Source organism: Oryctolagus cuniculus, chromosome 2 (genome assembly GCF_051225735.1).
Source record: "Oryctolagus cuniculus isolate XC-2025 breed Fujian yellow rabbit chromosome 2, ASM5122573v1, whole genome shotgun sequence".
NCBI lineage: Eukaryota > Metazoa > Chordata > Mammalia > Lagomorpha > Leporidae > Oryctolagus > Oryctolagus cuniculus.
This window is the reverse complement of record NC_142868.1, coordinates 134,360,303-134,382,936: the sequence shown is the minus strand read 5'-3', so window position 1 is coordinate 134,382,936 and position 22,634 is coordinate 134,360,303. Positions and strand designations below refer to the sequence as shown.

The window sequence follows — 22,634 nt, the reverse complement described above, 5'->3', positions numbered from 1 at the left end:
TGTTTTGAAGAATAAACGAGTCCCAGAACATCAAATGCTTACAAGTTTTTAACAAGCTATGTGGATAAGTGAAATGGAAACACAGAGCAACAGCGTTTTTCTGAAGGTGCAGACCTTCTGTGACGGCACTTCTGCTGGCAGGGTCCTGATTTTTCCCAGCCCACTGGACTGCTAGATTCCCATCCCTGCACCTGCACATTCTGCTGCACCTGTTGTCTCGCTCCAAGTACTTCTCAAGTGAGGCTTCGTGGTGTATCCTGGGGGACAATTCTACAACAGCAGGGTTTTAGCCAAAAGAACTTTTCTATCTCTGTAATGTGCCCAACAGAAAAAAATATCATGAGCCATCACTCAGACGAAGTACAGCAACGTGAATGGGCAATCAGGTAGAGACAAGGAGAATCATACCTCCTTAAGGTCAGGTCCACATGCACTATCAGGCATTCTATGAAACAAATCCTCAAAGTCTGAGGCTTTAAAGAACGAAGGCAAGTTGCTCAAGTATTCATCAAATATTTACCCAGGCTTTTGTGCATCATGATGACTAGACGCTTTCTTCAGGAAGCTAAAGTTTCTGGCTTCCTCTACAATTGAAGTTAATTAACAGCTTCCTGAGTGAGCCATCTGCAGTCCAGAGGTACACCAGAAGAGGCAGCTTAGAAAAAAGGTAAACCACCACCTTACTACCAGAGGCAACTGGAGAAAGAGCCCAGGAGTTAGGCTTGACAGCAGTAACGTGAAGGTTGAGGACTCCTACCCTAGACTTTTAAATCGTCATATATCCTACTCTGTGCATCAAGCAATCTCTCTAAGCTATACTACCCTATTGATAACAACTACCCTGTCAGGTAAAGTACCCATTACAATTTAATACAACAACTGTCTCTCTTGCCCCACTGACAATCCCTAAAATGTTATCCATCTGATATATCTGGCAATTCAGTGAAAGGAAATTGGGTCAATTTCCACAATTATCAAAGAACTAACTAATCCCAAAAATGTCATAATTACAGATATTGACTAGATTGTAAAAGAAACTGTCTTGGTAGATTTTAATAGAAATTTGAACAGTTAGAAGAAAAAAAGATACCCATAATGTCTGGGTCAATCATACAACATGACAAGAGCACTAAACATTTCTGTACACACACACACACACACACACACACACATTACAAGATACACTTTTAAAAAATAATTTGCAAGGGAAGTTCTTAATATGTTATAGTCTAAAATATCTTTCCTTAGAAAAATTTAAGACTAGAATGACAGATTCTTTTCCTGCACTGCTGAAATTATGGCAAATCTATCAGCAAAGAGGTAAATATTAATATAATTTAATATAATTTTTTTGAGCTTGAGCACATAAGGGAGCAATAAAATAGATTCAAAAACTTTTGTTTGACCTGATTTAATTAAAAGTCACTCGAACTTGCTTCAGTTTGGCTCTGGTATCCAGGGTTCCCAGGCAAGTCTGCGTCACTCGGTCCATCCCCAGTAGGCCGGATGGGACAGTCTGTGGTAAGTGTCCGAGTACCACCTGCTACTGCAGGCTGTGCGCCTGCCGCTGGTCTTCACGTCCCAGGTGTATCTCTTCCGGGAATAGTCCTCTCCAGGGGGGCCGGGGGGAGGGAGGCGGCGTCTCTGGTAAACGTGATTTTGTGAAAATTTCCTTAAACCAAACAAAAAGTAATAAAGTGTTGTCAGAGTGAATAACAAACATAAGCTTTGTAAAATAATACACAGAGAATCTGGTTCTATGATTTCCCACATTATTTCATCTATCTCTTCCTTTCTTATGAGCGTACTAGTAACACCTTCCTTCTTCACCAGCTGTCATAAGGTAAATCCAGACCACATACTGAAACTGCTAGAATGCTCTGGCACACAGAGGTTTCCGGGATCGTTTCGCCTTTCCCTGTAAGCTAAATGCATGCCCACATTAATCTAGACAGATGTTTGCCAGAAGTTGGAGGGTTAACATAAAACAGATTAAGCTATTCAGGATTTAAAGCAGAGAGCTGCTTTCACTTCATAAATAAGTAGGTTAATTATAAAGTGATGGCACATGTGATAAGTTTGGAAAATCAGTGCTTAAACTTAATCACTCAAACAGCAGATCATTAAATCTAATCATGTGAAAGAGAATGTGAAGGTCCCTTAATCCCACTGAATCTAATTTAATTGCTTAATATTTCCTTTTGGTCTTTGTCTCCTTTGGCTCTTTCTTTGACTGTTTAACCTCAACCTATTAATTTTGCTTATTAGGAAAGGAATATCATTATATCCCTCCACCCCCCCTCCCCACAATGCACTGTTCTCAGAAGGAAGGCAACAGGGAATGGTTCCACAGTGGGATTCAGGCACCAGCGCTGGTGCTCATTCCAGGCCTCATCACGGAGGAAATATCATTATATTCTTAGAGCTACTACCTATGAACATATTGAATCTATTCAAATATAATTAAAAATAAAAAGCCTAAAAAATACTGAGGCCGCCACTGTGGTGTAGTGGGTAAAACCGCTGCCTGCAGTGCCGGCATCCCATATGGGTGCCGGTTGGAGACCCAGCTACTCCACTTCCAATCCAGCTCTCTGCTATGGCCTGGGAAAGCAGTGGAAGATGGCCCAAGTCCTTGGGCCCCTGCACTTGTGTGGGAGACCCAGAAGAAGCTCCTGGCTCCAGATCTGCACAGCTCCAGCTGTCGTGGCCAGTTGGGGAGTGCAGTGGATGGAAGACCTCTCTCTCTCTCACTCTCGAGGGTGTGCATGCATGCGCTCTGCCTCTCTCTCTTGTTCTGTGTAGCTCTGACTTTCAAATAAAATAAATTTTAAAAAGAAAAAAAAAGACTTTCCAACAAGCTTCCTACACAACTCTGCACTTTCATTTGCTTTACATTCTAATATGCATATAATTGCTTCATTATATGTTACACATACCCTACCTGTTCTTGAGTTTCCAGAACACACAGCAGGATGGTATCTCCTGGCTCACCGTGATGATTGGCAAGAAAAGATTACTTTCACCTCATCATCACCATCATCACCACCATCATCATCATGATGTATTTTCACAAATTTACAGTAGTGATTTCTACTTCAATTGCAGAAGGGAAGGCAGAGATACCTGATAGAATGTTGCAAATTTGGGGTCTGGTTACGGACTTGCCGAGAAGGTGCTGGGTGGCCATGGTTCCGATGTAGGCTCTGTCTATGTCCCTGGTGAACAGCCTTATCAGTACTGTGGGTTGGGTCCATGAGATATGCTGAGTCCTCAAAACCACTCGATCTGGATACCCTGGATTTTCGACTTCTCAAAGAAAGTATGTCCACACATTATTACCGGTTTCCAAACTCAGTAGCCAATTCAGTGGCTTTCCCCCAACAAGTAAACAAGCAACCAAAGAATACATATGTGCAACTTCTATCATATAAAAAGAGATCTCCTTAACCACAAACACCACAGAAAAATGAAGACTTACTTTCTGATAGGACCATGCTGCAAGTCGTCAATGTAGTTCTGCCTTTCTAAGCAATGTCCTCGACACCGATTGAACACTGGGGAGTGGACAGATTATTAAAAATGTACAAAAACCAAATCTTTCTCAGAAAAAGCGAATCATAGCTGAGATTCATTAATTATTCAGTTATATCTCTAATTTATTCTGTTATATCTCACTACTTCTAGATACATCTCTTTTTTATAAACTTTTGGCAAAAGACTATTTTATATCAGAATAAATGAATTACAAAGGTTTTAAGAAATTCATCCAACATTTCCACCTTTAATTTATAGAAAAGAAAGAATAGTGACAACCCTCATACTTACATTCAATTGCATCATCTGGCCTCATGCCTTGTACATCAATCAAATATCTAACAAAACAACACAGTTTGGGTCATTTTTATATATAAAACAAATTTCTTCAAAAAGGTCCGATTTCACTTACAAATGGAGATGTAAAAAATCTTAAGAAAATATAAGCACATCTAATCCAACAATTATTAAAGAATTATATGCCATGACTACAAAAAGACTTCACTTCAAGAATGCAATGATGATCCAACTTAAGAAAAACTATTAATAGAATTACTTATACTAATATAATAATTTGGCTAATAATGGAAAGAAAATGAAGAATGAAGTTGGCAATATTAAGAGTTTTGGTAAAAATCAGGTCTTTTTTTTTTTTTAAAGATTCATTTATCAGAAAGGCAGAGTTACAGAGAGAGAATTAAACAGAAGAGGGATCAATCTTCCATCCACTGGTTCATTCCCTAAATAGCCGCAAAAGCCAGGACTCGGCCAAGCTGAAACCAGAAGCCTGAAACTCCCATCTGGGTCTCCTATGTGGGTGTCAGGGGCCCAAATACATGGGCTATCATCTGCCACTTTTCCAGGAGCATTAGCAGGGAGCTAGAGCCGAAGTGGAGCACTAAGGATGCAAACCAGCCCTCATATGGGATGACAGCATTGCAGGGGGCAGCTTACTCTGCTATGCCACAACGCTGCAGCCTCTCAATGGTTATTTCTGCTCAAAATGGTTTGTAAAGTAAAGTTGTAGATTCCCTAATAGGACAATATTAGGAACCAACAAGAAGCAGAGGACAAATTGGGAGAAATACGAACATTGCATCTAAAAGATATTAAGTAAACAAAAACTTAAAGAGTCATCACTACTGTTAGCCTTTTCTTCCTAATTCTTATTTTCAATATACCACAAAGTCCTGAAAAATGACAGTACCTAAATATGTCCAGAGTATGTCCATGTCTTTTGATCAGAATGACTATCATATCCTGGCCCAACTATAATTATGACTCAATTCCTAAAAAAGCCTCCAAATTTGTCTATTTGCTTATACTTCCTTCCCTCTGCAGTGTAGTCTCCATTCAGTAGCAAATGATAGGTTACAAATTTGATTATGTTCTACACACTTATCTTTAACAACAACAACAAAACATTCAACGGATTCCTATTGCTTTTAAGATAAGGGATAGGCTGGCGCCGCGGCTCACTAGGCTAATCCTCCGCCTTGTGGCACTGGCACACCGGGTTTTAGTCCCGGTCGGGGCGCCGGATTCTGTCCCGGTTGCCCCTCTTCCAGGCCAGCTCTCTGCTGTGGCCAGGGAGTGCAGTGGAGGATGGCCCAAGTACTTGGGCCCTGCACCCACATGGGAGACCAGGATAAGTACCTGGCTCCTGCCATCGGATCAGCGCGGTGCGCCGACCGCAGCGCACTGGCTGTGGTGGCCATTGGAGGGTGAATCAACAGCAAAGGAAGACCTTTCTCTCTGACTCTCTCTCACTGTCCACTCTGCCTGTCAAAAAAAAAAAAAAAAAAGATAAGGGAAGATAAGGGATAAAACTTAACTATAGGCTCTGTAGGATCTATTTCCTACTCATCCTTCTAGATCCACTTTAATGCCATCCTATGACCCAGCCTCCCCAGCCAGTTCCTCCAACACAGTATGATTTCCTGTTATACCGTCTTTGCTGTCCTTGTCCAGAATTCTCTCCACAATGCCCCCATCTGGTTAATACTATTCACCTTCAGATACCTGCTCAAACCACCACAGAAACCTCTGACGACTCTGATCTCTGATGAGATCAAATCCATCCTACTGTATGTTCTTTTTTTATTATTATTTTTTTCTTTTGACAGGCAGAGTGGACAGTGAGAGAAAGAGACAGAAAGGTCTTCCTTTTCCGTTGGTTCACCCCCCAATGGCCGCTGTGGCCGGCAAGCTACGGCCGGTGCATCGTGCTGATCCGAAGCCAGGAGCCAGGTGCTTCTCCTGGTCTCCCATGCAGGTGCAGGGCCCAAGCACTTGGGCCATCCTCCACTGCCTTCCTGGGCCACAGCAGAGAGCTGGACTGGAAGAGGAGCAACCGGGATGGAATCCGGCGCCCCGACCAGGACTAGAACCTGGTGTGCCGGCGCTGCAGGCGGAGGATTAGCCTATTGAGCTATGGCAGCGCCAGCCCCTAATGTATGTTCTCATAGTACCATGTCCCCCTCCTTAATACTTGTCAGTTGTGATTCTATATACATTTGTGTGATTCTTTAACATCTATACTGTTTGGGCTCACGAAGGATGGGTTCAGTATTTTTTTGCTAGCACTCAGCACAGTACCTACACATAACAGATGTTCAGTATTTCCTGAATGAATAGGTACAAGGCAGCAACATTTATGAAAAGCATAAGGACACATATTCTTTGATTCAGAAATTTCATTTTGAGTGAAATTATTTCTGGGACAGTGAGATATGTATTCAAAGATGTTCTATTTATAGGAATGTTTCCTACTTCACTATTTTATAATTTCAAAAATGTCTGACTTTTATCAGTATGCAAAGGAACTATGCAGCCTTTAAAACAAAGTCTCCAATTATCTACACTGAATGATTCCCACCATACACTGCATTATAAAAAATAATGTCTCCTAAACTGCATTTACTATTAAATTACATATATATATATGCTTCTGTCTGCATTTTCAAAGTCTGAAAAGATACATACTAAATTATTAATAGTGGAAACCTCTGGTGGTAAGCAAGTCTGCTTCTACATCATGTATTTCTATACTAATTGTATTTTTTACCACAAGCTTATATCATCACTGTAAAAAGACAGAAACAAATATGGTTTGCCCTGGGGTTGGCAACTCACCTGCAGATGAGGTAGCCAGTCCTGTTTAAACCATGGGTACAGTGGACACCAATAAGTTTGTCTATGAAACAAGAAATACAGAGCTAAGTGATACAAGTAGATACAAAAAAAACAAGTTATACTATTTCTAAAGAGTGATATTTAAAGCTACCATAGCATTAACACTACCAAGAAAATGAAGAATCTTTAGAGCAATGTGTCTTTTAGGAAGCTAAAAGACTAAAATCATCACCTAAGAAAATCATTTAAGAGAAAATCAAAGGCAGTGGGTTAAGCCACTGCCTGTGATTCCAGCCTCCCATATCGGTTCAAGTCCTGGCTGCTCCACTTCCCATCCAGCTCCTGGCTTATAGGCCTGGGAAAGTAAAGGAGGATGATCCAAGCACTTGGGCCCATCACCCACATGGGAGACTCAGATGGAATTCCACGCTCTTGGCTTCAGTCTGGCCCTGCACTGACTACTGTGGCCATCTGGAAGAGCCACTTCTCTCTCTCCTTTCTCCCATCCACCATAGTATTCTGGCCCAGAACCAGCTACTGTGGTCATCTGGGGAGTGAACAGGCAGACAGAAAATGTGTGTGTGTGTGTGTGTGTAACTGTCTTTAAATAATCTTTTGTTTTAAAAAGATTTGTTTATTTTAAAGGCAGAGTTACACAGGGAGAGGGAGAGAGAGAGAAAAAGAGAGAAAGAGATCGTCCATCTGCTGGTTCACTCGCCAGATGGCCACAACAACCAGGGCTGGGCCAGGCTGAAGCCAGGAGTCAGGAGCTTAACCCAGGTCTCCCACGTAGGTACAGTGGCCCAAACACCTGGGCCATCCTCCAATGTTTTCTCAGGCACGTTAGCAGGGAGCTGGATTGGAAGTGGAACAGCCAGGAGTCAAACCAGTGGACATACAGGATGCTGTTGCTGCAGTTGGTGGCTTAACCCAGTGCGCCACAGCACAGGCCCCTCAAAAAACCTTTAAAAAAAAAAAGAAGAGGCCGGTGCCATAGCTCACTTGGTTAATCCTCCAGCTGTGGTGCTGGTATCCCACGTGGACACCGGGTTCTAGTCCTGGCTGCTCCTCTTCCAGTCCAGCTCTCTGCTGTGGCCCGGGAGGGCAGTGGAGGATGGCCCAAGTGCTTGGGCCCCTGCACTTGCATGGGAAACCAGGAGGAGGCATCTGGCTCCTGGCTTCGGATCAGTGCAGCTCTGGCTGTAGCAGCCATTTGGGGAGTGAACCAACGGAAAGAAGACCTTTCTCTCTGTCTGTCTCTCTCTAATTCTGTTAAAAAAAAAAAAAGCCAAAATTCACTGTCTCTGGAAATTTTACATATTCCCAACTAGACTAAATGATGTAAACTACCAAAGGCCTGGTCAGGTATTAATAACTACAAAATTACATTGAGACAAACCATTTGGCTTAATATAGAATACCCACCAGTAACTGATTTAATTGCAGCAAAAGGAAATTTAAAAAAACAACAGGTTATGAGAAGGGAATTTGTCTGGAATGACATGGATGGAATAATGCCTTCACTCTGGATGCTGAGCACTACAAACACCCAGCAGGCGGTTTTCTCAGGATCCCCAGGGCTCCCCTTCCATCTCATAAGGGGCCCCACAAGCCACAGAAGTAAGTGCCCTGCGAACAGCTCCAGACCCGGCACCCTTCACGCCATCTGGTGCAAAGGTGAGACTCTGAGGTGGAAGCCCAAGCTACAAAGCCGGCAATCAGAACAAAGACTGAAATCAAGTCCAAATTTTTTTAAATTCTGCCAATGGTATTTCTTAGTCCATCATTTAAAAAAAAAGTATGAAGAATAAAGGAAAAACCAACAATGTGTAGTTTTTCTCTGCAAATTCTACGTGTGGCCAGGTGGCATCTGGTAAGGAAGACACACACCAGTGCCTGCCTGCACTGCCACAGCAAATTAATCTCCCCACTCCCATTGCTTCTAACTCTGTTGATCCTGCACTCGGAAAAATGCTAGCTTTCTAAAACATAAACTTGGCTGGGTGGCTCTTTTGTCAAAGAATCATTTTTAGCACAGGATAAAGTTCAAACTTCTTAGCATGGCATTTAGAATGTTTTATAAACTACCATCAGTCTGTCTTTTCAATTGAACTATGAATCTGAAATGATGTTGTGACTTAGAACCACGTACTTCCTTCCCGCGCACCCGCAGGCTCTCTGACCCCATTTTCTGCCGCTCTGACCCTCACTCACTCCATCCCAGTCACAGGCCTCCTCACTACGCCTCAGGGGCTTTGTAGCTGCTGTTCCAGCTGCCTTAGAACATCCTCCTCCAACTGTGAGAGAGGCCTGCCTGATCACCCACCACTTCCCTCACCGCTTTATCCTGTTGTTCCTCTCCAAAGCAAACATCACCCTGCATTTATTTGCTTATTTACCTCTCTCCCCTACTACAATGGATAGTAGATAAGGGCAAGAGCAGTGTCTTTAACATGGAAGGTTATTAAATACTTGCTGAAAAGAATATACGGCTTACCGTCCTCGGTGACTGTGAGTTTCTCAAGAACAGAGACTGTTACTGAGCTCTGTAGCTCCTTTGCCTCAACAGTAAACCCAAGAGCTCTTCGTGTTCACTAAAAATCAACTGATGTTCTCAGTCTCTATCAGTCCCAGGGAAAGGACAGTGTGGTGCTCTGCTCTTATTCAGAGCCTAGTGCCTGCGGGAAGGGCTTACAGCAGAGGTGGCCCAAAGGGATCCTGAACAAGGCCCCAGGACTGCTGCGGGAGGGAGTGCTGCGAGTCACAGACAAGTTGGCACCACTCAGGCAGGGAGCGCCCCCGGAGTCAGCCTACGCGCCCGGCCGACTGTGCGCCTGGCCGACTGTGCTCAGGGCCGTATGCAAGCATCAACAATTCAGAACCATCTCCCGTGCAGATGAGGATCTCCCAGCCCTCTGAGATCCGATGAAACACTGCAACACTCAGGAGAGCTTGGAAGCAGGCTGGGAGCCACACCCTCGCATCTGAGGAGGAGTATTTATTTCTGTGACTACAGCTTACAACAGCGACACGCCACAGCTATCACCGGCAAAGCCAAGCCTCTCAAGTTTTAAAGGTGAAGTAAAGGGAAAGACCTGTGAGCAGGGCTTTAGAGAAGTAAGAACCAGTGCTACCTTAAGAGACCAGGTTATAGTCTGAAAATATATCTTCAAACCCACTATTAGCACCCCCCCCCACCTCCCAACCCATACCCTCCCACCTCCGTCTTCAGTGTCTTTCCACTAGTCCTTATCATATTTGTTGAAGTCTATCAGATTGACTTAATAAAGTATAAACGCCTCAATTTTAATTTAGAAAGAAGAGGAAGAAGGCAAATAAATGCTTTGCCCTGTGGTTTGTCAGTCAGTAGCTTTCTGAAGACAAAAGCTTCTTCAGACTGAAAATATGAAAACTATCACATTCTTTCTTGTGGGTATATGCTAAGAAAAAGTTACTGGATCCTTAAAACGCAAAAGGTATTAAAAACAGATCTATCGGGGCTGGCGCTGTGGCGTAGAGGGCTGGGGCTCTGCCTGCACTGCCAGCGTCTCGTGTGGATGTCCCGGCTGCTCCGATCCGGCTCCGTGCTGTGGCCGGGGGGTGGGGGTGGGGGCGGTGGAGGATGGTCAGGGTGCTTGGGCCTCTGCATCTGTGTGGGGCGGCTGGGGGAGGCTCCTGGCTTCTGATTGGCCCAGTTCCGGCAGTTGTGGCCATTTGGGGAGTGGGCTGGCGGATGGAAGACCTCTCGCTCTGTGTACAACACTACCTCTCAAATTAATAAAAAAAAAAAAAAAGCAAAAACCTGATCTATTTAAATGAAGTCAGGCAGATCACGAAGCAGGAACAAGAAAGAACCAGACTCTGACCCAAGTTCTTCTTGTCTGAAGAAAAAGAGCAAGAGGTGGTGGTGTCCATCCCCACCTGCGCTCGGAGTGGAAAATCAGCCTGGGAACGCCCTCCGTAAGATGGTGATGGCGGACTTCCATTGGCTGGCTCACTCCGTGCTGCTGCGCTCTGAGCGTCTGCCTCACTCCTAACCCTCTGCCTTCTGTCTCTTCTATGTGACTCTAAAACCCTGAGCTTTTCCCACCTTCTTCAATTATTCTCTTATCTCTTAACCAATATATGAGGTAGAATAAACCTTTTATTTTATTACACATTTCCCACTCAGATTTTTTCACAAAGATGTTAGTGAGGTCAGAGTTCGTTATTTCTCACTAAAATCACTTTCCAAAGTAACTGTTTATTTGTGACCAAAAAGAAAAACACCTTATCCCATTACAGGCCTCCACTTTCAGAAATATTTATTCAATTATTTATTTGAAAGAAAGATACCTCCCATTTGTTGATTCACTCCCCAAATGGCCCCAAAAAGCAGGTGTGGGGACCAGGCTGAAGCCAGGAGCCAGGACTCCATCCAGGTCTCCCTGGATGGCAAGGCCCAGGTAGTTGAGCCATGCTCCACTGCTCTCCTAGGTGCAATAGCAGGAAGCTGGATCAGAAGCACAGCAGCCAGGACAAACCAGCACTCTGATATGGGATGTCAGCTTTGTAAGCAGAGCCTTCACCTACTGTGCCACAATGCCAGCCTCTGAAAAAGCCACCTTAACATCATAAACTACAACAGGCCAAATGTTACAACTATTAGCAATATCAAAAATCCCTGGGGCCGGCGCTGTGGCATAGCAGGTTAATGCCCTGGCCTGAAGCGCCAGCATCCCATATGGGTGCCGGTTCAAGACCTGGCTGCTCCTCTTCTGATCCAGCTCTCTGCTATGGCCTAGGAAAGCACTAGAAGATGGCCCAAGTCCTTGGGCCCCTGCACCCGCATGGGAACCCAGAAGAAGCTCCTGGCTCCTGGCTGCGGATCAGCACAGCTCCGGCCATTGCAGCTAACTGGGGAGTGGACAGCAGATGGAAGACCTCTCTCTGCCTCTCCTCTGTGTAACTTTTCAAGTAAATAAATAAATCCTTAAAAAAGAAAAAATCCCTAACACCACTCAAAATGGATATCAAAGTTCAGATAAGAAAAACGATAAAACTCACCATTATCTTTATTTTCTTTCACAAATCCATTAACAGCATGTTTGAATTTTAAAATAGTGTCATCATCAGGCACCTGATGCCCAACTGTAAAAATTTTTAAGTAAGAAATAGTTTCTGGCAAGTCCTATAAAATAAAACCATAAAAAATATTATTTCATTGGTGGGGAAAGAATTAAAGGTGAGAGGAACCAAAATATAAACCAGGAGATTATGATAAATTTGGCATGTCAGCAATTCTGATTAAAAAGAAGCCATTTCTTCAAAAATCTGCTTCAATCAGAAGTATCACTTGTTTTTCTTTAAAACCATGGGATGGACAGTCAATGGGTACACAAAAGTGAGGGCAGGTTTGATATGATGGTACAACTCCGAACTATGCAAACAGTTCCACCTAATATTTTACATTCCTAGTACCAGTGCTTTCATAAAGCAGCCATGACTTAAGTACAATAGAAGAAAGGGGCCGGCACTGTGGTGTAGCGGGTAAAGCCGCTGCCTGCAGTGCCAGCATCCCATATGGGCCTTGGTTGGAGACCTGGCTGCTCCACTTCCGATCCAGCTCTCCGCTATGGCCTGGGAAAGCAATGGAAGATAGCCCAAGTGCTTGGGCCCCTGCACCCACGTGGGAGACCCAGAAGAAGCTCCTGGCTCCTGGCTTCGGATCAGTGCAGCTCCAGCCATTGCCACCAACTGGGGAGTGAACCAGCAGATGGAAGACTTCTATCTCTCTGCCTCTCCTCTCTCTGTGTAACTCTTTCAAATAAATAAATAAATCTTAAAAAAGAGTCAGAAGGATTGGGATATGAATTTTGAGACACAGCAAATTCCAGGCACTGTTGAGCCCTGGTATTCCTGAAGTGGAAGAAAATCAATGAAGAACAAAATAGGGGCAGGCAGGCGGGTGGCACAGTGGGTTGGGCTGCATTGGAACACCAGCATCCCAAATCAGAGTGCTGGTTCAAGTCACAGCTGCTCTGCTTCAAATCCAGCTCCTTGCTAATGCACCTGCCAACGAAGCAGAGAATGGACCAAGTATGTGTGCTCCTGTCACCCACATGGGGGATCCAGGCTGAGTTCCTGGCTCTTGGCTTTGGCCTGACCCAGACCTGGCTGTTGTGGCCATTTGGGGAATGAACCAGCAGATGGAAGAGTATCTCTCTCTCTCTCCCTCTGTTTATCTACTTTTTATTTATTTATTTTAAAACATTTATTTATTTATTTGAAAAGCAGAATTATAGAGAGACAGAAAGAGAGAGAGAGAGAGAGAGAGAGAGAGAGAGAGAGAAGTCTTCCATCCTCTGCTTCACTCCCCAGATAGCCACAATGGCCAGAGCTGTGCTGACCCAAAGCCAGAAGCCACGAGCTTCTTCCAAGTCTCCCAGACGGTGCAGAGGCCCAAATACTTGGGCCATCTTCTAGTGCTTCCCCAGGCCATAGCAGAGAGCTAGATCGGAACTGGAGCAGCAGGAACTCAAACCAGTGCCCATATGGGATGCTAGCAATGCAGGCAGTGGCTTTACCCACTACACCACAGTGCCAGCCCCATTAGTCTACTTTTGAAATAAGTAAATATTTAAAAAACAAACAAACAAAAACAAAACAAAAAACAGGGCCGGTGTTGTGGCGTAGCAAATAAAGCCACCCATATAACTATATGGCATCCCATACAGTTACTGGTTCGTGTCCCAGCTGCTCTACTTCTGATCCATCTCCCTGCTAATGGCCTGGGGAAGGCAGCAGAAGATGCTGCAAGTGCTTGGGCCTCTGCCACCCACGTGGGAGACTCAGATGAAGCTCCTGGCTTCAGCCTGGCAAAGCCTTGCATGTTGCAGCCATCTGGGGAGTGGACTAGCAAATGGAAGCTTTCTCTCTCTGTCTCTCCTTCTATCTCTGTAACTCTGCCTTTCAGATAAATAAAATGAATCTTTAAAAAAAAAGTTACAGATTAAAAAAACAGGCAGTAGCTAGCGCTGCAGCTCACTTGGCTAATCCTCCACCTGCAGCACCGGCACCCCAGATTCTAGTTCTGGTTGGGGCGCCAGATTCTGTCCCGGGTGCTCCTCTTCCAGTCCAGCTCTCTGCTGTGGCCCAGGAAGGCAGTGGAGGATGGCCCAAGTGCTTGGGCCCTGCACCCACATGGGAGACCAGGAGAAGCACCTGGCTCCTGGCTTCGGATCAGCACAGCGCACCAGCCGTAGAGGCCATTTTGGGGGTGAACCAACGGAAAAAGGAAGACCTTTCTCTCTGTCTCTCTCTCACTGTCTAACTCTGCCTGTCAAAAAATAAAATAAAAATAAATAAATAAACAGGCATTTAAGTGAAAATCCTGCAGTTCTGAGTTTAAATGGAAAGTATCAATATGAATTCATGATCTATCTTATATCAAAAACTTTTTTTTAAAAGGTTTATTTATTTATTTATTTATTTATTTATTTTTTTGACAGGCAGAGTGGACAGTGAGAGAGAGAGACAGAGAGAAAGGTCTTCCTTTGCCGTTGGTTCACCCTCCAATGGCCGCCGCTGCAGCTGGTGCACTGCGCTGATCCGATGGCAGGAGCCAGGATCCAGGTGCTTTTCCTGGTCTCCCATGGGGTGCAGGGCCCAAGCACCTGGGCCATCCTCCACTGCACTCCCTGGCCATAGCAGAGAGCTGGCCTGGAAGAGGGGCAACCGGGACAGAATCCGGCGCCCCGACCGGGACTAGAACCCGGTGTGCCGGCGCCGCAAGGTGGAGGATTAGCCTATTGAGCCACGGCGCCGGCCTAAAAGGTTTATTTATTTTACTTGAAAGTCAAGTGTTACACAGAGAGAGGAGAGGCAGAGAGAGGTCTTCCATCCAATAGTTCACTCCCCAATTGGTCGCAATGGATGGAGCTGCGCTGATCCGAAGCCAGGAGCCAGGAGCTTCTTCCCGGTCTCCCACGTGGGTGCAGGGGCCCAAGGACTTGGGGCAACCTCGACTGCTTTCCCAGGCCACAGCAGAGAGCTGGACAGGAAGTGGAACAGCCAGATCTCGAACCAGCACCCCTATGGGATGCCGGCACTTCAGGCCAGGGTGTTAACCCACTGCAGCATGGCACCGGCCCCATTATATTACAAACTTAAGAGACTATTTCCCAGCTGTGTCCACAGAAATAGCTAGAAATAAAATCAGACTATTAGCGATGAACACCTCTAGCACTCAGGTGGTAATCTCTAAATACCATTCCCACTAAGAACAATCAAAGCTCCTTGTAAAAATGATTGAGTCTGGGTTGGGATAAGAAACACAAAGGAGGCTGGCGCCGCGGCTCACTAGGCTAATCCTCCGCCTAGCGGCGCCGGCACGCCGGATTCTGTCCTGGTTGCCCCTCTTCCAGGCCAACTCTCTGCTATGGCCAGGGAGTGCAGTGGAGGATGGCCCAGGTGCTTGGGCCCTGCACCCCATGGGAGACCAGGAAAAGCACCTGGATCCTGGCTCCTGCCATCGGATCAGCGCGGTGCGCCGGCCGCAGCGCGCTGGCCGTGGCGGCCATTGGAGGGTGAACCAACGGCAAAGGAAGACCTTTCTCTCTGTCTCTCTCTCTCACTGTCCACTCTGCCTGTCAAAAAAATAAATTAAAAAAAAAAAAAAGAAACACAAAGGAGCCAGCACTGTGGCGTAGTGGGTAAGGCCACTGCCTGCAGTTCCAGCATCCTATATGGGTGCCAGTTCGAGTCCTGGCTGCTTCACTTCTGATCCAGCTCTCTGCTATGGCCTGGGAAAGCAGTAGAAGATGGCCCAAGTCCTTGGGTCCCTGCACCAACATGAGAGACCCAGAAGCTCCTGGCTCCTGGCTTCAGATCGGCGCAGCTCCAGCCACTGTGGCCAAACAGGGAGTGAACCAGCGGATGGAAGACCTCTTTCTCTGTCTCTCCTTCTCTCTGTGTCATTCTGACTTTCAAATAAATAAATAAATCTTAAAAAAAAAAAAAAAAAAGAAATGCATGAATTGAGCCTGGAATTCTTTTATATACAAATAGTAACAACAGTGGTCAAAAATTGGAGGTATTGGTCTAGTGGTTAAAACAATGTGTCCTACATCAAGAGTACCTGGGTCCGACTCCCAGGTCCAGATTCCAGCCTCCTGCTAATGCAAGCCCTAGGAGGAAGTGGTGATGGCTTAAACAGTCAGGTCCTTGCCACTCATGTGGGAGACCTGGATTGAGTTCCTGGCTCCTGGCTTTAGCATGAACGAGCCCCAGTCACTGTGGACAGTGAACCAGCAGATGGGAGTACTGTCTCTCAAATTAATAAATATAATTTTTAAAAAGTGACTTAAGACTACAAGGCTGTGTTGGAAGGACTCAAGAGGGGCAGTCATGGTGGTGCATTGGCTTAAGCTACCACTTGGAATGCATGCCCCTAACAGTAGGGCCTGGGATTGAGTCCTACCTCTGTTTCCCATCCAGCTTCCTACTAATGTGCACCCTGGGAGGCAGTAGATGATGGTTCAAGTACTTGGGTCCCTGTCACCCATGTGAGAGATTTGCATTGAGTTCTAGGCTCCTGGCTTTGTCCTGGCCCAGGCCTGATCATTGCAGGCACTTAGGGAGTGAACCAGCAGATATAAGATCTCTCTCCCTCTGTTTCTCTGCCTTTCAAATAAAATGAAAAGAAAATTTAATTATGCTAAAGATGTAACAGATATTTCCTTTTTTTTTTTCTTTCAGGCTACTATTATTTTACTAACTTACTTCATTTTCAAAATATAGAGTAGAAGCTTATATGATTTCTTAAACACCCAATCTAACGCTAAATGTTATAGTTCAATTCATACTTTATTTTGTTAAGGACAAGTATTTAGTCTAGAGGTTAACACACTAGTTAGGATGCTCAAGTCCAGATCAGAGTCCCTGGGTTCCATACCAAGCTCCAGCTCCTGATTCCAGCTTCCTGCTAATGCAAACCTCAGGAGGCAGCAGTGATGGCTGAAATAACTGGGTTGAAGCTTCCCATGTGGGAGATCTGAATTGAGGTCCCATCTCCAAGCTTCAGCCTGGACATGAGCCAGTGAATGGGAACTCTTTCTGTCTCTATGGGTCTCCAAACAAAATGATACAAAACAAAAAACATATTAAGGAAATTGTTTCATTCCCTTCTAAAATTATTATCCATGAAAGGCAGCTTAATGAATTACTGAAATACTATGAAGTACTTTAGCATTCGAATGAAAAAATTTCTTTTCAGTTAAAGGTTCCATTTACCTCTGGTTTATAATAGCGTTGAGTATATGTTAAATCAATAATAAGCCCAAGCTCTTCATTTTGTTCTCGGATCTTGTTAAAAAGATCCAAAAGGGAAAAGCATTCTTCTGGAGCAAGGTTCTTTTCAAAATTCTGTCAAAGAGAATAAGAGAGAGTCAATGTGTGCTTCAAATGGGTTAGCACAGCATGCATGTACTCAAGTTCTGGGTGCTAATATACATCAAAATTCAAACCTAAGTTTCCACTTTTCTGGGATGTAGAAACTAGATATTATGATCCTTTCTTCCAGAGTTACCTGAAGGGAAAAAAAAAACTCGCTATGTATTGTTTTCCACGTTTATTTATATCATGTTGGTCTCCTAATCAAGTCACAAACCTCCAGAAGGCAGAGACCAACCTGATTCTCTTTACCACTGTCTCTCCTACCACAAGTGGTATGTCCATCATATTCAGTGCTTGTAAGTACTTCTTACACATCTACACACATGGAAGACGGATTTTATTTCTAACTATTCTTTCATGTATGTGACCTGACATGGCAGGCTGCTCAAGTGCCAGCAATATACTTTTTTTTTTTTTTATTTGACAGGTAGAGTTACAGACAGTGAGAGGCAGAGAGAAAGGTCTTCCTTCCGTTGGTTCACTCCCCAAATGGCCGCTACGGCCGGTGCTGCGCCGATGTGAAGCCAGGAGCCAGGTGCTTCCTCCTGGTCTCCCAAGCAGGTACAGGGACCCAAGCACTTGGGCCATCCTCCACTGCCATCCCGGGCCACAGCAGAGAGTTGGACTGGAAGAGAAGCAATAGGGACTAGAACCGGCGCCCATATGGGATGCTGGTGCCACAGGCGGAGGATTAACCAAGTGAGCCATGGTGCCGGCCCCCAGCAACACACTTTTAAAACAAATTAATAGACTGGAGTCAGCACTGTGGCATACTGGGTAAAGCCTCCGCCTGTGGTGCTGGCATCCCATATGAGACAGTTTCAGGTCCCAACTGCATCACTTCTGATCCTGCTCCTTGCTAATACACCTGGGAAAGCAGTGGATGATGGTCCAAGTCCTTGGGCCCCTGCACCTATGTGGGAGACACGGAAGAAGCTTCTGACTCCTGGCTTTAGACCAGATCAGCTCTGGCCATTGTGGCCATTTGGGGAGTGAACCAGCAGATGGAAGATCTCTCTCTCTCTCTCTGCCTCTGCCTCTCTGTAACTCTGCCTTTCAAATAAATAAATATTTTTAAATTAATAGACTTTAAGTTTCTGGAGTAGTTTTGGGTTCCCGCCACACTATGCTAAAGACAGACGATTCCCGCAGACTTCTTCCCGATCATGAACATTCTATACCAGTGTGGTCTACTTGTTACAGTCACTGAATCAACACTGACACATCATGATCAACCAAGTCCACAGCTCACACACATATGGCACACTCTTTATGCTGCACATTCTATGGGTTTTGACAAATATGTATTCACATGTATCACCCTTATAGTATCACAAAGAATAGTTTCACTGCCTTGAAAATCCTTTACTGTGGGGCCTGCGCTGTTTTGTAGCGGGTTAAAGTCCTGGCCTGCAGTGCCAGCATCCCATATGGGCACCAATTGTAGCTCTGGCCATTGTGGCCATTTGGGGAGTGAACCAGCGGATGGAAGACCTCTCTCTCTGTCTCTACCTTTCTCTGTAACTCTTTCAAATAAATAAATCTTAAAAAAAAAGAAAAAGAAAATCCTTTAACTACACACTTTTGATATGGCTTAGTATCTGGTACATCCAGATGATGTCCCTCATTCCAGAAGTCTTCTTTTTTAGAATTTCCCTGGCAATTTATGGCCCGGAATGCCATCCAGGTGTCTCATGTACTTGAGCCATCATCCACTGCTTTCCTAGGTGCATTAGCAAGGAGCCAGATCAGAAGTGGAGCAGCCGGGATTTGAACCAGCATTCATATGTGATGCCTGGGTCACAAGCATCAGCTTAACTCACTGTGCCATAATGCTGGCCTTGTTTTTTTTTACATTATGGTTAAGGTGTTAAATAGATTTTTTTTCTTTAAAATTAGGTATGGCAACAGGTTGTATTATATGTAAATTTAATTTCAGGATAATCAAAAGACATTATAAAGTACTTGGGGGGCTGGGGCTGTGACACAGTAAGCTAGGTCTCCACCTGTGGCACCGGCATCCCATGTGGGTGCCAGTTCGTGTCCCAGTTGTTTTCTTTTGATCCGGCTTTCTGAAATGGCTTGGGGAAGCAGAAGATGGCCCAAGTGCTTGGGCCCTTGCAACTACATGAGAGACATGTAAGAAGCTCCTGGCTCCGGATCAGCCCAGATCCGGCCACTGTGGCCATTTGGGGATGAACCAGCATGTGGAAGACCTTTCTCTCTGTCTCTCCCTCTCTCTATAACTCTACCTCTCAAATAAATAAATCTTAAAAAAAAAAAAAAAATAAAGTACTTACTATAAAGAAGGAAAATGGATTGTGATAGGGTTAAGAATCAGTGTCCTACAAGATGAACTCAGACTTTTGACTGAATTAACATTTGTTTACTGTCTTGGTACATTTTCTGCTACTACAACAAAACACTTGAGGTTGAGAACTTTATGAACAAAAGAAGTTTATTCGGCTCACAGCTTTTGGAGGCTGGAAACCCAACATCAGGCAGCCCCATCAGTTCAGCCTTTGGGGAGGGCCCCTTTGGCTGGGTCACAACATGCTAGAGAAATGGCAAGTAAAGGGCTCCGTGCAGAAGCAGCAAAGCACACTGAGTGGCCTCGCTGTGTAATACTTCGCTTCCTCGAGAACTCACTCACTTGGTGAGACCAGCATTAATGCACTCCGAGGGTGGCGTCCCCATGACCTAGTTACCTTGTAGTAGGCCCCACCTCCTAAAGGTTCCACTCTTCAACACTGCCACACTGGGACCACGCTCCCAGCTCAAGAACCTTTGGTGGACACACTCAAACCACTGCACTTACCTTTTGCAAAGGAACTTTGAAAGCGATGAAACGAGTTCCAGGCATCCGCTGTCCAACTGGGAGATAGTCTTTCCACCTATGAGAACATTTTTGTTAGTCAAATGTGTGTCAGCCTTGCCCCCCTGTACAGAATGAAAGTTCCTTGAACTTGGGAATCACAGTCCATCCTCTCTTTTCTCTGCTTTGCATTTTGCCACTTCACTTTTTCACTCTCATCTAATAGCAACCCATACCTGCCTTCTTCCTAGCTCCCCATATTGAAAACATATACAAGGCAACAAAACAGTGCAAAGATCTCCACAGGAGCCAGTGTTGTGGTGCAGCTGGTTCAGCCTTAAGCCACAGCTTGCAATGCTGGCATTCCACATCAGAGTGCTAGTATGAGTCCGGTCTACTCCACTTCCAATCCAGCTTACTGCTAATGCATGTAGGAAGGCAGAAGACAGCACAAGTGCCTGGATCCTGCCAGCGATGTGGGAGACTGGTATGCAATTCTGGCTGCTGGCTTCAGCCTGGCCCAGACCTAGCCATTGCATTTTATTAATGAACCAGGGGATGGAAGATTGATTTTTGTCCCTGTCATTCTGCCTTTCAAATAAGTAACTCTTAAAAAGAAAAGGAAAAAAGATACACTACAAATAAGAATAAGGCATACTAAACCAAGTATGGCCAAGACTTTTTTTTTTTTTAAGATTTATTTATTTAATTTGAAAGGCAGAGTGACAGAGAGGCAGAGACAGAGAGAGAGAGAGAAAGGTCTTCCATCTACTGGTTCACCCCCCAAATGGTTTCAACAGCCGGAGCTGGGCCAATCCAAAGCCAGAAGTCAGGAGTTTTTTCTGGGTCTCCCACATGGGTGCAGGGGCCCAAGCACTTGGGCCACCTTCCGTTGCTTTCCCAGGCACTTTAGCAGGGAGCCGGATTGGAAGTGGAGCAGCCTGGACTTGAACCAGCGCCCATATGGGATGCTGGCATTGCAGGTGATAGCTTTTCCTTCTATGCCATAGCACTGGCCTCTAGCCAGGACTTCTATATCCCAGATAAAATCTAAACCAGTAGCAAACACTAGGGTGCCAGTTAATAAATATATGTTGATTGACAAAGTTTAAATTCAATTCCTTCACTTCACAGCTTTAAGTCTTCATACAACTAATGCCATCAAATCCATCAGTAGGAAATGTCAGTTCATATTTTAAGAGAAAACTTGATAGAAAAGGACTGTGAACTTCATCTAATTATGCTGGGAGTCACACTGAAATGTTAATAGCTGAGCTGACTTCTGTAGGGAGAGTTAGAATTATCAAGGGTTAGTTCAGTTTATCTGAAGCACAGGTGAGGTCATGAATGGCAAGGGATGGGGCTGGACAAGCAGAGAGGATCAAAGCCCATGCAGAATTATGTATAACAGGCTATGACAAGGGATTTATTTTTATTTTTAAAGCAATGCTTTTGAGCAATATTCCACCTATAATTTTTAACTAATTACCTATTTAAGAGTTCTTGTGTGACGATGGGTTGGAAGGAAAGATAAATAGACACTAGTCAGGACCCAACTGCAATAGATGAGACAAGACCCATATGATCATGTTGAAGGCAGGAAGTTGACAGCCTGAAAAGTATCCAGGAAGACGACTTAAGGAGCGATGACCCGGGGAAGAGGAAGGTCTCAAGGATTCACAACACTCCACTGAACAGATGAGCAAGGTCTCAAAGTTAACTACCGGGACGTATGGAGGAAGCTGTCTCAAATGACAATTTCAGAAAGCAACAGCGTGCCCTTCGTGATTCCCAAAAACAATACAAAGCAACTTTCCACAGATCTCAGCGCAGTACTGGGGGGTTCTGCCACTCAAACTTAGACCTTACTATTCATGTTTCTGGTGCCAAATAACATAACCTAAGCAACTGAAGGAGTGGGGAGTTCAACTTTAGTAATTAAGGAGCGTCCTCAACACCACCACTACTGCCTTAAAACAATCTTTTCCTATTTTACCTGAGAAGCAACGCCCAAAGTCTCGCTTTGAAAAGGATGGAGCGAAATCACAAAACATCACACTTTACCCTTCAAGCTCTCCGGGATGCGCGGGGCGGGGTGGGGTGCAAGGAAAGGGTCCGCGCCCCCAAGCAAGGGCGGACTGACCAAGCGCGCGCCGACGGCCAGAAGCTACGAGCAAGACACATACACTACCTTTCCGGAATGTGGTTTTTGCCCTTCTTCTTGCCTGAGGAACGTCCGGAAGAGTCGCGTCCCCGGCTCCTATCACTGCGGGCATGATGCCACTGGCTCATGTGGGTCCCAAAATGCCGCCCACGCAATACCAAGCGAACCAAAGCCGCCAGACCCGCGCCCTCGGTGCCAAAATAAGACCCTGAATCGAAAGCAAACCACGCAGCGTCCCGGCACCTCGCAACTGCGCGTGCGCCACCGCGCGTCGTGATGACGTAACCACGCCGGCTTACTGAGACGCTTGACTTGTAAACAGGACTTTGGTGGCTATTGCGCCCTCTTTGATCGACTGCCGGTAGCACAGGTCGATGAATTGGAGTTTGTACCCTTGGAAATTGGAATAGTACTGGACAAGGAGTGTGAGGGCCCACTGCCCCCAGTTACTTGTGTGTTCTTCCAGATATTTTCAAGTGCTTACATCCGCACTTTGCATATTGCCTATAAATACTTTCACGTAAATGGATATCCTGATTTATTTAAAAG

At 45.1% G+C, this 22,634-nt stretch overlaps 1 protein-coding gene and 1 non-coding gene across 11 annotated transcripts; both read right to left on the bottom strand.

The window, feature by feature from the left end:
• Window positions 1-1,028: 1,028 nt before the first annotated feature.
• On the bottom strand, window positions 1,029-22,401 carry DUSP11 (dual specificity phosphatase 11). 10 transcript variants are annotated; one of them, XM_089327527.1, is made up of 10 exons: window positions 22,113-22,374; window positions 21,411-21,477; window positions 19,925-20,000; window positions 16,945-17,076; window positions 11,719-11,842; window positions 6,673-6,733; window positions 3,829-3,875; window positions 3,482-3,557; window positions 3,127-3,309; window positions 1,029-1,672 (listed from the first exon to the last, which is right to left on the bottom strand). In XM_089327527.1, the coding sequence occupies exons 3-10, from the start codon at window positions 19,967-19,969 to the stop codon at window positions 1,480-1,482; spliced, it is 861 nt and encodes a 286-aa protein (XP_089183653.1). In that variant the 5' UTR covers window positions 19,970-20,000; window positions 21,411-21,477; window positions 22,113-22,374; the 3' UTR covers window positions 1,029-1,479. The 10 variants fall into 10 exon arrangements, with proteins under 10 accessions (XP_089183653.1, XP_089183654.1, XP_089183650.1 ...); XM_089327528.1 differs by having other exon boundaries at window positions 21,411-21,533; window positions 22,113-22,371; XM_089327524.1 differs by having other exon boundaries at window positions 3,127-3,312; window positions 22,113-22,358.
• On the bottom strand, window positions 2,314-2,406 carry LOC127490467 (small nucleolar RNA U83B). The gene has a single exon (XR_007918414.1). It is a non-coding gene; the product is annotated as a small nucleolar RNA U83B (small nucleolar RNA).
• Window positions 22,402-22,634: the final 233 nt, after the last annotated feature.

Coding starts and splice junctions, on each gene's coding strand:
- DUSP11 (XM_008254237.5), bottom strand. CDS start 22,213: ATGAGCCAGTGGCATCATGCCCGCAGTGATAGGAGCCGGGGACGCGAC. Junction 11,843..16,944: donor AACGCTATTATAAACCAGAG/GTAAATGGAACC, acceptor TTTATTTTATAG/GACTTGCCAGAAACTATTTC. Junction 3,313..3,481: donor CAGCATGGTCCTATCAGAAA/GTAAGTCTTCAT, acceptor ACTTTCTTTGAG/AAGTCGAAAATCCAGGGTAT.